At 39.2% G+C, this 13,724-nt stretch overlaps 1 protein-coding gene and 1 pseudogene across 1 annotated transcript in view; one reads left to right on the top strand and one right to left on the bottom strand.

Annotated features, from left to right (window-relative positions):
- The window catches only part of LOC150104352 (ferry endosomal RAB5 effector complex subunit 4-like), a 267,536-nt gene that overhangs the window by 146,282 nt on the left and 107,530 nt on the right, over positions 1-13,724 (bottom strand). The window contains exon 4 of the mRNA XM_090396938.1: positions 12,378-12,446. Within this exon, the coding sequence (XP_090253064.1) occupies positions 12,378-12,446 (69 nt within the window). The remainder of the gene's footprint in view (positions 1-12,377; positions 12,447-13,724) is intronic.
- LOC150104353 (large subunit ribosomal RNA) lies at positions 2,688-6,734 on the top strand (annotated as a pseudogene).

Here is a 13,724-nt window from a genome sequence, read left to right as displayed (position 1 = left end):
ACACTTAAGTCCATTAAATTGAATCCAAAACATCAATAAATCAACAAAAAACACAAATCTCTCAGGAGCTCTCCGATAGCACGTCCGTTCACCAGCTAGCCTCGACACTCGATTATCATATATGATAATCAGAGAAAAAAAATTTCAAATGCTGCATATCATTATAATAATTAACCAGAAGAGAAGAAACTAAATATAAGGAGTGTTCAAAAAACTTTTACTATAAAGACTTTATTGCTCATTTTACAACATTTTAAGCACAGACCCCCACCCCCCTTCAAAGTAATCCCCACTACCGGCAATACACCATTCCCAATGTTTCTTCCATTGTTAGAATGCAATTTCACGAACAGCTTGTGCATATTCTCACTTCAGTGGATGTAATTCGACGACTAATGTCCTTAGCAGAACAGGGCAATTGCCAGTTTATTGTCAAAACCTGCCGCTAGCTACACTCAGTAGCCACAGCACACTCTCTGTGCCAGGTGGCTTGCTATTTAAAAAGTTTGGTCTTTTTTCTGAACAAGTCTCGTATATATTGTCTCCATTGTGCTGCATAAGATTGTCGTTTTTCATATTATTCGAAAGCAGTAAGAGTTTTTTGTTTATTTTTTAATGAATACTACTGGAATGTAGGACTATTCTGTATCTGCTATTTAATTCTATCTTTTGTTGAAAGAAAGGATGACAAATAATGAACTTTGAAATGAGAATTTAAGATGAGTACTGATATAATTTTGCTACTCTGCATAGTCCACGCAGATAATTAACACTCTCAAAAATTTACTTGAAGTTTGATTGGAATGTAGTTTGATGGATTATGTTATTTCTTGGTCTGTTTTTCTCACTATAAGATTGTTAAATTTAGTTGAGCTCAATGCATAGCCATCTGTGTTTACCGTACAGTTTAATTTGAAAGAAAGTGCATGCAAATGAGTTATTTAGTTTAATGCCTTCTATATGTGTATACACTAAATGAGTTTGTACAGAATTAATGCAAATAATATTTGATTAATTAAATTTTGTGGATATACATGAAGTAATTTCTGACATCGACTAAAATAATTCAAACTAGAAATAATATGTAATGGCATTAATGATAAAGCTGATTATCATTTTGGCATTTAAAACTGGAAAAACAGTCATTATAATTTAGCATATAAAATGGCACAACTGACAGAATGGTCCGATTTCCAATTCCCAATCTTCTTCTGACATTTTCTGAACAGCATTTCACATTAATAATGGATCTCAGAAACCTGAACTAGCTGACTTACTCATTTCTTTCACCATTAAGGTACACTTGTTTCTCAGGAGCTTCCCTGTCTGTATTTCCTTTGAGAACCATAATCTTTGTCTTGCTAGGATTGAGCAGAAGTCCTCTGTTCTTACTGATCTCGTTAACTTTATCAAATATTTGTCCTAGTTCTTTCTTGTCATTACAAAGAACTAGTGTATCATCAGTTTACCGTCCGTGCGGTTAGCCTAGTGGGTATGCGCTTCGCAACCATATGACTGGTGAAGGAATGTCCCAGGTTTGATTCCCGTCGAAGACGTGAGGAATTTGAGGATCTTCCTCAGCCATAGCCAAGTTAGCCGGTCTAGGGCGCGGGCAGTTGGGTTTTTTCCGTCAGTTTATCTGGCGTTTTTCATCCCGTAAGCAGACAAACCGGCCCCGTGAACGCACAAGGATACAGTCAGGAATACTTGACAATTCCTCCAGTAAATAGGTCTGAATTGCCAGCTATGCCAGTCCCGAGGCCGAATAAAAATAGGGGGATTGAGGTGGTGCCATACCTCCCCATAAAAGGGGCTCACGGCCATTGAATCACCATACAAAATGAATGAATCAATGTATCCAGGATTACTGATCAATCTATCATCTATCCTAATTCCTGTCTTATGTGTAAGCTCATCCAATGCTATGTGCATTATGTCCTCAGCATAGATACTAAATAGGTGAAGAGAAAGTAGGCATCCTTGCTTAACTCTTTCTAACCTGAAGCCAATCAGTTAATCCAACACCTGTTTACTCAACACACTATCAACCTGATAGTGTGTTGAGAAAATCTAATATTTTCATTAGGTTTTCTGACTGTGTTCATGTGAAAACTACAGTTTCACATGAATACAGACAAAAGTTTTCGAGTAGTCTATGAAACACATTACCATAGCGAGTCTAAATTCTTTATACTTTTCTATGATCTGTCTAAGGCAAAGGATCTGATCTCTGGTACCCTTACCTTTTCCTAAAATCTGCTTGTTGCCTAGGCATCTCTGCCTCAACTCTGGCCTCAATCCTATTTACAATGATCTTTAATGAAATCTTGCTTGCATGACAGATTATAGTTCTATAGTTCTTGCAATCCTTCATATCTCTCTTATAATGGTATAAAATACAACTTCTTCCAGTCTAGGCCATCATCCTATCTTCATATCCTTGTAATCAATCCATAAAACACTTTACCTCCCCCTCCCCTCCCATTCCAGTGCCTTAATTAACTCTGCTAGGATTGAGAGTTGAGAAAGTGCACGTTTAAGCTCATGGAGCATCCCAAAGCACTGCACCTCCTGTGGTGTCCGCAGCGCTCCTGTCGGCTCTTGAAAATCCGAGGGAGAGAGTGCGATTTTCGTGCCGAACCGTACCTATATCCGCAGCAGGTCTCCAAGGTGAACAGCCTCTAGTCAATAGAATAATGTAGGTAAGGGAAGTCGGCAAGACGGATTCGTAACCTAACGAAAAGGATTGGCTCTGAGGACTGAACCAGTTGGGCTGGGGTCCGAAGCGGGTATGGTACTGCATCGGGACTGGGCGAAACTGTCCAGTGATGGAATGGTTGAGCCCGGACCAGCGGCAGGGCCTTCTTGTGGAATGCCTCAGCTGCACGGGGTGCTGCATAGCGCGTCTGGTACGACTGTTTCGACCGACAACTAACAGCTGACTCAGAACTAGCACCGACCAGGGGAATCCGACTGTCTAATTAAGACAAAGCATTGCGATGGCCGCTGAGAGGTGTTGACGCAATGTGATTTCTGACCAGTGCTCTGAATGTCAAAGTGAAGAAATTCAATCAAGAGCGGGTAAATGGCAGGAGTAATGAAGGGAGTCATGGCTCTCTTAACACATGATGCCCTTCGTCTGTCATCATCCTTAGACCTACCACCTCATCCTGAATATCAGCATCAATGCTTAAAAACTCTCATTAGTTCCTACTTATGTGGCATAGATATTACAGATCAGCTTAATAACTATCTTCTAGCTGTGTTTACAGAGGTACATCCATCCTCTCGGCGTAGTGATACTGTTAGGACTTGAGGGCCTGTGTCTCGTAGGAGAGAAAGAGGTCCTATGCAGCAATGCAGGCCCTCTATAGAAAGAACCGAGGCAAGTGCGCGGTCTATCTTTGATGGCACCTCTCCTCCGCCTATTGAGGATAAACATCAAGAGTTTGTGGAATTTTGGAGCTCAGTTTTCTCCATTCCACTGCCACATCTTCCAGATACAGAGCCACTGAAAGTGCTGAGGTCCATTCCTGCTTCTGATATTTTCCAGCCAGTCTCTATTCAAGAGATTAAAACTGCCTTCCCTGCAGACTCTTCTGCTCCGGGGCCTGATGGCTTTACTGCATCTAGGCTTTGGAAAGTACCTTTGCAGATACTTCAAGACCTTTTTGACTTGCTTCTTGCTAGTAAGGTCATTCCTCCCTATCTGCGTGCTTCAAGAATCATCTTTATACCAAAGAAGGAAACTTCAAGCAACGCTTCAGAATTTCGCAAAATTACCATATTTCCTGTATTACTTCGTTTATATCATAAGGTTTTAGTCAAAAGACTTCAGAAATATATTCAACATGACTATAGGCAGAGAGCCTTTGTCCCTTCGGATGGCTGCGCTGAAAATATTACCTTCTTTCTTCTCTTCTGTTTGATTCCCGATGCCACCTTAAGCCTCTATATATGGCGTCCCTGGACCTCCAAAAGGCCTTTGATAGTGTCTCCCTACCTGCTCTTCTTCGTGCGCTATCTATTGCAGGATGTCCAGAATCCTTTCTTTCTTATATTATGGAGCTATATTCAGATAACTCTATTACTATCACAACAGGGTCCCAGACGACCTCTATTCCCGTGGTGTGTGTGTGTGGGGGGGGGGTACGTCAGGGTGACCCTCTATCTCCCCTTTTCTTTAATTGCATCATAGATGAGTTTCTTCACTCTCTCCCTAAACATATAAGATATTCTATTGATGCTTCTTTGTTTAATGCTATGGCCTTCGCTGACGACCTTATACTTGTAGCCTCCACTAAGGTAGGCTTGCAGGAACTCCTTGACCGAGCAGTTGACTTCTCTGTTCAAGGCCTCTCTATTAATGTAGAGAAGTCCTGCTCTTTAGCTCTTGTCCCCTCTGGTCGCGACAAGAAGCTTAATGTCAAGGATATTGAGTTTTCCCTATACGGTAGGTCATTGCATTCTTTGACCATCCTGGAGGAGTGGAGATACCTAGGTATCATATTCACTCCAAAGGGGAGGTCTTCTGTCCATTTGTCTTTAGAAGCCGAGTTAGCTTCTTTAAGGAAAGCTCCCTTGAAGCCCCAGCAGAGACTCTTTCTTCTTTCTTTCTACCTCCTTCCTTGCTTTTACCACAAGCTGGTGCTTGGAAGGACGTACGTTTCAGAGCTGTCCCGAATGGACAAAGCTGTCCGCACAGCCGTGAGGTCGTGGCTCCGATTACCTCCTGACACCCCAATAGCGTGTCAGGGGTGAAGGATGGAGGACTCAGAATCCCATCTCTTAGATGGTTGATCCCACGACTCAGACTATGCAGACTTAGCAAATTAGAAACATCTTCCTCTCCTATATGTAAAGAGGCCTTTTACAGTCCTATAATTCAAAAGGACTATAGGCATGCTAAAGGTTGGACTCAGTACATGGGTGCATATATAGATTCAGCTGCCGCAGAGTGTAAAAGGTGGGCATCCCTCTTATACAATTCGGTCGATGGTGACCCCTTGAAGGAGTCTTCTTTAGTGCCTCCCCAACATCAATGAGTGAGAGATGGCACCAGACTTCTTCCTGGCTTTGAATTTATAGACCTTATTAGAACAAGAATTAATGCCCTACCTACTAGGGCACGTACAGCCAGAGGGGTAAGTTACGATAGGAATTGTAGGGCGGGATGCCCATATGTTGAGACTCTGACACATGTAGCACAGTGCTGCTTCTGCACTCATGGGGGTACGGGTGCGAAGGCTGATGCCGTAGTCTCCATTTTAAATAACCGTTTTAAAAATAAAGGCTGGGAGACTGCAGTTCAGCCACGTTACAGGACCCAAGTTGGTATCCGTAAGCCAGACCACATTATGAAGAAATAACAAGTTCTGGGTTATTGATGCCTAGGTAGTGGGAACAGGGTGCCCACTTACCTACTGCCATAAGAGCAAGGTCAATTACTATAAGCAAAATGGACCTTGCCAGGCAGATACATGAGTATGTGCAGCCCCCAGATTTACTAGTTCCTTGAGAGCCCTTCAGGGCACACTGGTGGCATGGCATCGTCACCAGAGTATGACCACTGTTATAGCTAGAACTGGCATTGGTTAAAACTCCTGTAATAGGCTTCAGCCTATCAACTTGCCCTTCGGGGCTAGTATGTATAGCATACTACTGCGCTTAATACAGTAGGAAGATTTATAAAAAAATTTTTTTTTTTAAAAATAGTCAAATGCCTCTTCATCTAATTAGTGACGTGCATGAATGGATTAACGAGATTCCCACTGTCCCTATCTACTATCTAGCGAAACCACAGCCAAGGGAACGGGCTTGGCAGAATCAGCAGGGAAAGAAGACCCTGTTGAGATTGACTCTAGTCTGACTCTGTGAAGAGACATGAGAGGTGTAGCATAAGTGGGAGGTCGCCCTGAAATACCACTACTTTTATCGTTTCTTTACTGACTCAGTGAAGCGAAGAGCGGACCCTCCAGGTCCACAATTCTAGCCCTAAGCACCGGGGCTCCATTACCTGGTGCGATCTGCTCTGAGGACAGTGTCAGGCAGGGAGTTTGACTGGGGTGGTACATCTATCAAAAGGTAATGCAGGTGTCCTAAGGCGAGCTCAGCGAGGACAAAAACCTTGCGTAGAGCAAAAGGGCAAAATCTGGATTGATCTTGATTTTCAGTATGAATATGGACCGTGAAAGCGGGGCCTATTGATCCTTTTGATTTTGAGAGTTGTTGCAAGAGCGACATCTCTCAAAATTAGGAAATTAGCAAGAGGTGTCGGAAAAGTTACCACAGGGATGACTGGCTTGTGGCGGCCAAGCGTTCATAGCGACGTCGCTTTTTGATCCTTCGATGCCAGCTCTTCCTATCATTGCGAAGCAGACTAGTCGTTGTGATAGTAATCCTACTCAGTACAAGAGGAACCGCAGGTTCAGACACTTGGTACATGTGCTTGGTCAAGTGACCAGTGGTGCAAAGCTACCATTCGTGGAATTATGACTGAATGCCTAGCCACTGCAATGATACCATTCATGCCTCGCACGTTAAAAGGCAGCGCTAGCTGGAGTTGCTTTCATACCATCACGGTGCGATCGCTCTGGTGATGAGGCCACTAGAATGGAAGCATCAAGGCAGCCATTGAGACTATGCGGCAGCTCATGCCCAAGTGGAGAAGGATTCGCAAAATTTTCCTGGTGATGGGGTTTTCCCCCAAATTTTCCTCATGGTATTATTTTCTTCTGTAAGTACTGCTCCATTCCTGTCTTTGATGGCATTCAATTTGGGCTTAAACTTGTGCTTTAGGTCACAAACTAAATGAAACATGGACCTCCTCATCTGAAAACTATCTGTTCACATTTATTAGTATAAAAATTTTCCTTGTCCTGCCTGATGACCCTTCAGAATTTGCTAAGCGATTTCTTATATTTTTCAGTCCCTCCCTGTGTTCTTTCATTTCTCCAACTACCTTCTTCAATCAGATCCCATGTTGAATCTCATTTTAATATGTGCATGCAGGCACTAACACTGAACAAATATGGCTGAAGACAATAACTGAAGTCAGTCCTAGAGTCCGAAAAGGTGCCACCTAATGGGCTAAATTGGGTAGTAACTTGGCTGTTGGGCTGATGTTCTAAGAATGCAAGCTTCCATATTTGGGGCAGTCTCATGCATCTAAATTTGTTGAGGTTTGGGGAGTTTTTTTTTAGAGCTGAGGCTGATTCCAAGAATAATCTCTCATTTTTATATTTATATACTTGCTGCGGTGTAGTAGGGTAGCTTTCTTCCAGCATATTTTGTGGTGGGTGTCCAAAGCATGGTCAGCAAGTCCTGAGTGGCTGTATTGGTGGAAACAGATATAATCCTTATGTTCAGATATCCCGATATTAGCTGTCCTGCCTATTTGGCCATAGTAATACAGTTTGCAACTACAAGGGACTTGGTATACTCCAGGTAGGTCCAGGAGAAGTGGCTGGTCCTTGGGAGAGCGGATAAGAGATGCCACTTTTTAATATGGTTTATAACAAGTTGTCAAGTAATATTTTTTTAGGATTTTTGTTAGCTTTTCAGAAGTACCCCGAATATAAGTAATGGCGATAGATTTATAGTAGTTCCTGTTATGGAGGAGGGGGGGGGGGTGAGGTAAATTGGTTTTAATATTTTTTGGATTTTATGGGGATTGTAGCCATTGGCTACAAAGGTGTTAAGAATATGGTCAAGTTCAGTGGTAAGGGCATTGTTATCTGAACTGATTAATTTTTTTGGGCTGTTATATAGGGTTTTTATAATCCCATATTGTTGGGAGGGGAACGATTGCTGGTGAATGTATCTACAGGTATGTGTAGGTTTTCTGTAAACAGAGAAAGCCAAGGGATCCATCAGGCTGGCATGTAATCAGAGCATCTAGGAAAGGGAGATTGTTATTGTTTTCTTTTCCCAAAGTAAACTGTATTCTGAGGTGTTGATTGTTTAAGTGGGATAAGAAGTTAAGAAGTTTAAGTGTGATAATAAGATAAGAACTAACCAGGGCTTCTGACCTAATGTCTAATCTTCAACTTCTTGTGGTGCACCCTGTTAGCAGGTGTCTTCTTGGATATTGAATGAATAAGGATGGTAATTTGGGAATTAGCAGACCAAATTGTAACCTTATTGGATTAATATAATATGACATGATAGTACAATATGACAGAATTTCATGTTAGCTAGGGTGCCACCCTATTAATCCCCCAACTGGCCATGATGTCTATAGCCAGCTAAATCTGGATATGATTCTGTAACACCTATTGAATAACATGGATAAGAAGTGCAATTTGGTCTCACTATTTCATCCACCTCAGCCAGTAGGGAGGTTAAACAAGGTCCCAGTGTTTTATTATTATTATGTGACACCTCCAAGGAGTCCAAGGACTCATCACAGGAGAGCGCTCTAATCTGCTACATACATCTGTCTTCCCAATTACACACAACTACCATTAAAGCCATCAACACTGCCAAGGAACATGAATGAACAACAAGAGTCTTTAGAGGCAGCTACTAAATATGCTGCAAGATTATTATTATTATGGGCTACTCTGGAGTCCTTAGACTCATCAAGGGAGGCTGTAAACATCATGCCAAGAACTATCCAACATTAGTGTAGAATCTATCATACTTTGCTTTGAACTCATTCATAGTCATGGCATCCACAACAGACTTGCAACCTATTCCACTCATTCAGCTCTCTCCAAGAAAAAAATTTAGCTTTAACACCCTTGCTAACTACACTCTTACTCAGTTTCTAAGGATGGCCGCTAGTTCTCTCCCCCCCACACCTGTTCTGAAATATTTCCTCTGTAGTAATCTTGTAAAAACCCTTCAGTAATTTGTATGTCTCAATCATATCATCCCTTTTCTGCCTGTCAGCCAATTTCTGTAACCCACAAATCCTCAACCTGTTCTTGTGCAGTTCATTCCACAGACCTGCTATCATCTTGGTCACTCGCCCCTGGATCCTCTCTGCCAAGAAACCCAGGTGACTGGATCTGAATGCAGTAGTCAAGATGGGATCTTATCAAGGCTTGATAAAGAGGAATGATAACTTGCTTGTCTCTGCTCACCAAAATATTATTATTATTATTACTTGACACCTCCAGAGAATCCAAAGACTCATTGAGGGAGGGCACCTGCTCTACAACTCTGTCTCCACCACTCAATCCACCAACTGACCGCAACTACACCAACGCCACCTGCCACCAGCACTAGTATTTCCACAGACAATCACAATATCCATGCCCACGGTGGGATTTGAGCCCACAGCCTTTTGGCTGGAGAGCGAATATGTTAACCACTTGGCCAGCCAGGCTGCCCAAAAATATTCTTCAGTAACCAACTAATCAGATGAGTTGCTTTAGCTATTTTTGTTATTTGCCCTCTAAACTTTAATTCCTTATCAACTAACACTCTCGAATCCCTTGCCTCATCAATTTTCAAGAGTACAGTTCCATCAATGTTTTACACAGCTGGTAATCTTTTCACTCCAAAATGCATGTCCTTGCACTTTGCCACATTAAACTGATATTCATTCTCCTTTGCCCAGACTGCCAATCTATCCAAATCATCCTGCAAAATTTTAACATCTGTATTAACTATTGCTTATAATTTCTTCGTTTCTTTGAAATTATAAGCAATAGTTAATACAGATGTTAAAATCTAGACACACAATCTATTATACCTCTACTTGAATCCATTAACATACAAAGCAATAACAACTGACTCCAGCAAACCCATTCCACTCATTCACAACTCTCCAAGCAAATAAAAAAAAAAAAAAAAAAATGATAGAAAAAATTAAAAAATATAAGCATAAATGGATGGAACACGTTCAAAGAATGAAAACAGAAAGATTACCAAAACAAGCCTTAAAGTACAAGCCATTAGGAAAAAGAAAACCAGGACGTCCTCTTAAACGATTCAACGATGACTTCTAAGGTCGGAACAGGCCATGCTAGGCCTAAATCCTTGATATGCATGATGATGATAATGATTAACTATTGCTCTATCTAATTTTCCATTATCAGTAAACAATGGTTCCTCTCAGATAATTTCCTACATTGTTAAATGAACAAATTAAATAGTAGCAACCCAAGAACAGAGCCCTGAGGCACACTGCTAATCACAGACCTACTACTGGACTATTCCTGATGCAACTAAAAAAGGCTGTAGGGATGAAAATAACATAATGGGACCATACAGCCACCAATCAAGAGTACCTCTCATAAAAATTTTAAATATTTATTTAATCACTCACATAACTTTCTTTGGAGGGGTGCCTAAATCCCCACTGAAACATTTCTTCTATAAAAAGATTTTATATCATGATATAGGAACACATTTCACTATTTGAATAAATGAAACACACACACACACACAAAATCAGACTTGTGGATTCAACCTAGGAATTGCAAGGTGGAGTATAAAATGGAAAGAGAACTTCGAATACCTAAAGTAGGTGGCTGCCACAACAAATTCAAAAGAAGTGAAAATCTATATCTTGAGCATTAAAATGACAGTTAAAATAAAAACTGTGATTATTTTTAGAACCCTCCAAAATTGTAAATATTTTGTTAATTTGCTGAATAAAAATGGCTACCATAACTAATAGGATGCCAATAAAAAAATCTAAAAATAAAATATTTTCTTTCATCTGAAGGGCAGGGTAACCAAGAAATTCACTTTCATCAAAATACAAAATTCTTCAGCTTATATTTAATTTTTAATTTGATGATTTCACATATAATGCTCCCTAAATATTAATTCACTCTGCTATTCTATACTGAAATATGGTAAACAGAAAAACATTAACGAACAAAGCTATATTTGTTTTCATAACATCAAACTCTAAAATGAATTAGAATATACCTTAAATAGTTTTGAAGACACCCTACAAAAAATAACTAAATAAATAACAATAAATTAACAAAATTCTCTTTCTAATAACATATAAACTTCTTCAAAACAGTTAACATTAAAACTGCTGAAAAACCATTAAAATGCCAAGTACAAGCACTTAAAAACAAGTATTAGAACTACTCTCCATTATATATATCTCTCTCTCTCTCCTTCTTTTCTTTCTTTCTTCCCTCCCTCCTTTCTTAAGGAAGATATCTGATCATTATCTGTATCAGAAGCATAGATCTGATGGCAAACTTGCAATGTAATCTTGTCCATCATGTGCGATATAGCATCACATGATGACAATCATTCCAAAACTACATATTATTATATGGGCACCTCCATGGAGTCTGAAGACTCATTGCAGGAGGACCAATCTAGATACAATCTATTATACCTCTGGTTGAATCCATTAACATATAAAGCAATAACAACTGACTCCAGCAACAACCCATTCCACTCATTCACAACTCTCCAAGCAAAAAATCTAGTCCTCATGCCCCCTACTAACCACACCTTTATTCAACTTCCAGAGATGACTCCTTGTTCTGGTCCCTCTAGCTAAGTGCTGAAACATTTTTACTGCCTCAATCCTATAAAACACATAATAAAAATGGATAAAATGAATAAAATGAATGAAGTTCATTTTATCCCCTTTAAACAATGTAAATGTTTCTATCATATCCCTTCTTTCCCTTATTTCAAAATTAAAAATAATAAAATGAATTGGCAAATCAGATGAACTGGTTCAGTGAAAAATAATCTATTAAAAACAATAAAACCAAAAAATGAATATTAGCAGCTTTAAATGGTTTATATATATATATATATATATATATATATATATATATATATTTCAGACAAGCTATATTTTGTATTATCTGCTGCTGCTCTAAGAATTATTATTATTATTATTAATTTTTTTTTTTTTTTTACAGATTTCGCACAAACTTGAAATTTGGATCTTCTCTTCCCCATCATCTAATGTGCCATTTGCAGGAATGTTTTTAAGAAACACCAATCTAGTAAGTAGTAAGTCACTTGCTGTTCTCACATGTCAAAGAGATGTGACATCTGAATAAAATTTATAAGATTAAAAGGAAACCAAGTATAGAAAAACCTGCAATTTTACTATGATATATGAAATATCAGATACAAGAAATCAGAAATTTTATTTCCCTGAAATGCCAACTTCTTCCAAATTTAAAGCAGAGTTAACTTACCCATTCTACAGGCAATATATTCTAACCCCCCCCCCTCCCCCCAAATGTTCTTTCGATTATGTAAATGTCATTTTTCAAAAGTAGCATAACAACTTACACAATAATGACAATTTTAAAAGTATTTACTGATGGTAAATTCATATAATTTTTTTACTTGATTAAACATCACCTATGAAACAATCTAGAGAATGCAAATAAAATTAAATTGAGAAAAAAAATTTCCATACTTACTAACATCAAACTCATGTAAAACCACATATTCAGCACATCCTGAAATTCCATAATCCAAAGGTACAATACCTGAAAGCAGTAATAAACTAATGTATTAGGAAATCTTTATTGACCTATAAAAACGCATATGTGCATATACACACACAGAAAATAGCTAGTTTAATGGAAACACCTATCATAGCGAAGTAGCACCTTTTATCCGTAAAACAGACTTGTAGACATGGTCCCTTCTTTGTCTCAAATTTGGGGTATAGGAGATCCCTATCATGAATATTTATTCTTCACGACAGGGATCAAATACATATTCTTGAATAAAAATTGAAGAATATTTTTGGAATATCACTAGAGTTCAAGATCGGTACTATCAACATAAGAAGCCTGAATGGCACAGAAATGGCGCTAGCTTAGGAATTGGATAAGTACCAGATTGACATAATAAGGGTGAATGACTGAAACAAAAAAGACAAAAACTGGTGAGATCTTTCGAAGCAATAAATACAAAATGTTATATTCAGGCAATGACAATCAAGGAAAAAAAGGGCTAGCCACAGCATTCAACACTAAAAAAGAGGCTAATCTTCTTCAATGGCAGGTACTCAAGTAGAGTGATGTAGGCAAATATAAGAATGGGGAACTGGACAATGAGACTTATTTGAGCCTATGATCCCACAGAAGGTCCTAAAGGTAGAAGTAGAGGAATTCTTTGAAGCTTTAGAGAAAGCAACTGACACAATGAAAAAGGAAAGCTTGACCCTTGTTGGGGATCTAAATAGCAGGGTAGGAAATAATTGTCAGACATACAAAAATATTCTGGAAAAATTTGGAGAAAAGGGCAAAGCTAATAATAACGGCAAATACCTGTTGGATTTCTGCTCAGGACATGGACTGGTTATTACTAACACCATGTTCTGACATAAAAATGTGCACAAATTCACATGGAGAGAAAAGGCAAGGAATAAGAAAAATCTCATTGACTATGTTATTGTTGATGGTGATGTTTTCTCCCTGGTGCAGGACACCAGAGTGTAGAGAAGATTTGAAATTGGAAGTGTTCACCATTTAGTCTTGAACATGATAAAATTGAATTTCATATTGAAAAGAAGAACATACCTCAAGGGCTCACTTTAGTGAGTACGGGTATGGCAAATCCGAGGTACCAGATGCTGGACCATGCCTTACTTCATGTAATATACATCTGTTATATTATTCTGTAGGCTGGTTCCTCCTCTTCTTTCTTCGCTTCTTACTCCTCTCCTTGCTCCTTCCCCCTGATGCTATTAGAGTATTCGAGGGCTAGGGGTGAGTCTTTCCTATCTCGCTAAGTCATTTAGTCTTATGCAGCCACTG

The sequence above is a fragment of the Typopeltis vanoorti genome, chromosome 8, assembly GCF_054136105.1.
Source record: "Typopeltis vanoorti isolate ZY-2024b chromosome 8, IOZ_Tvanoo_1.0, whole genome shotgun sequence".
Taxonomy (NCBI): domain Eukaryota; kingdom Metazoa; phylum Arthropoda; class Arachnida; order Uropygi; family Thelyphonidae; genus Typopeltis; species Typopeltis vanoorti.
This window is presented reverse-complemented; position numbering and strand designations above follow the sequence as displayed.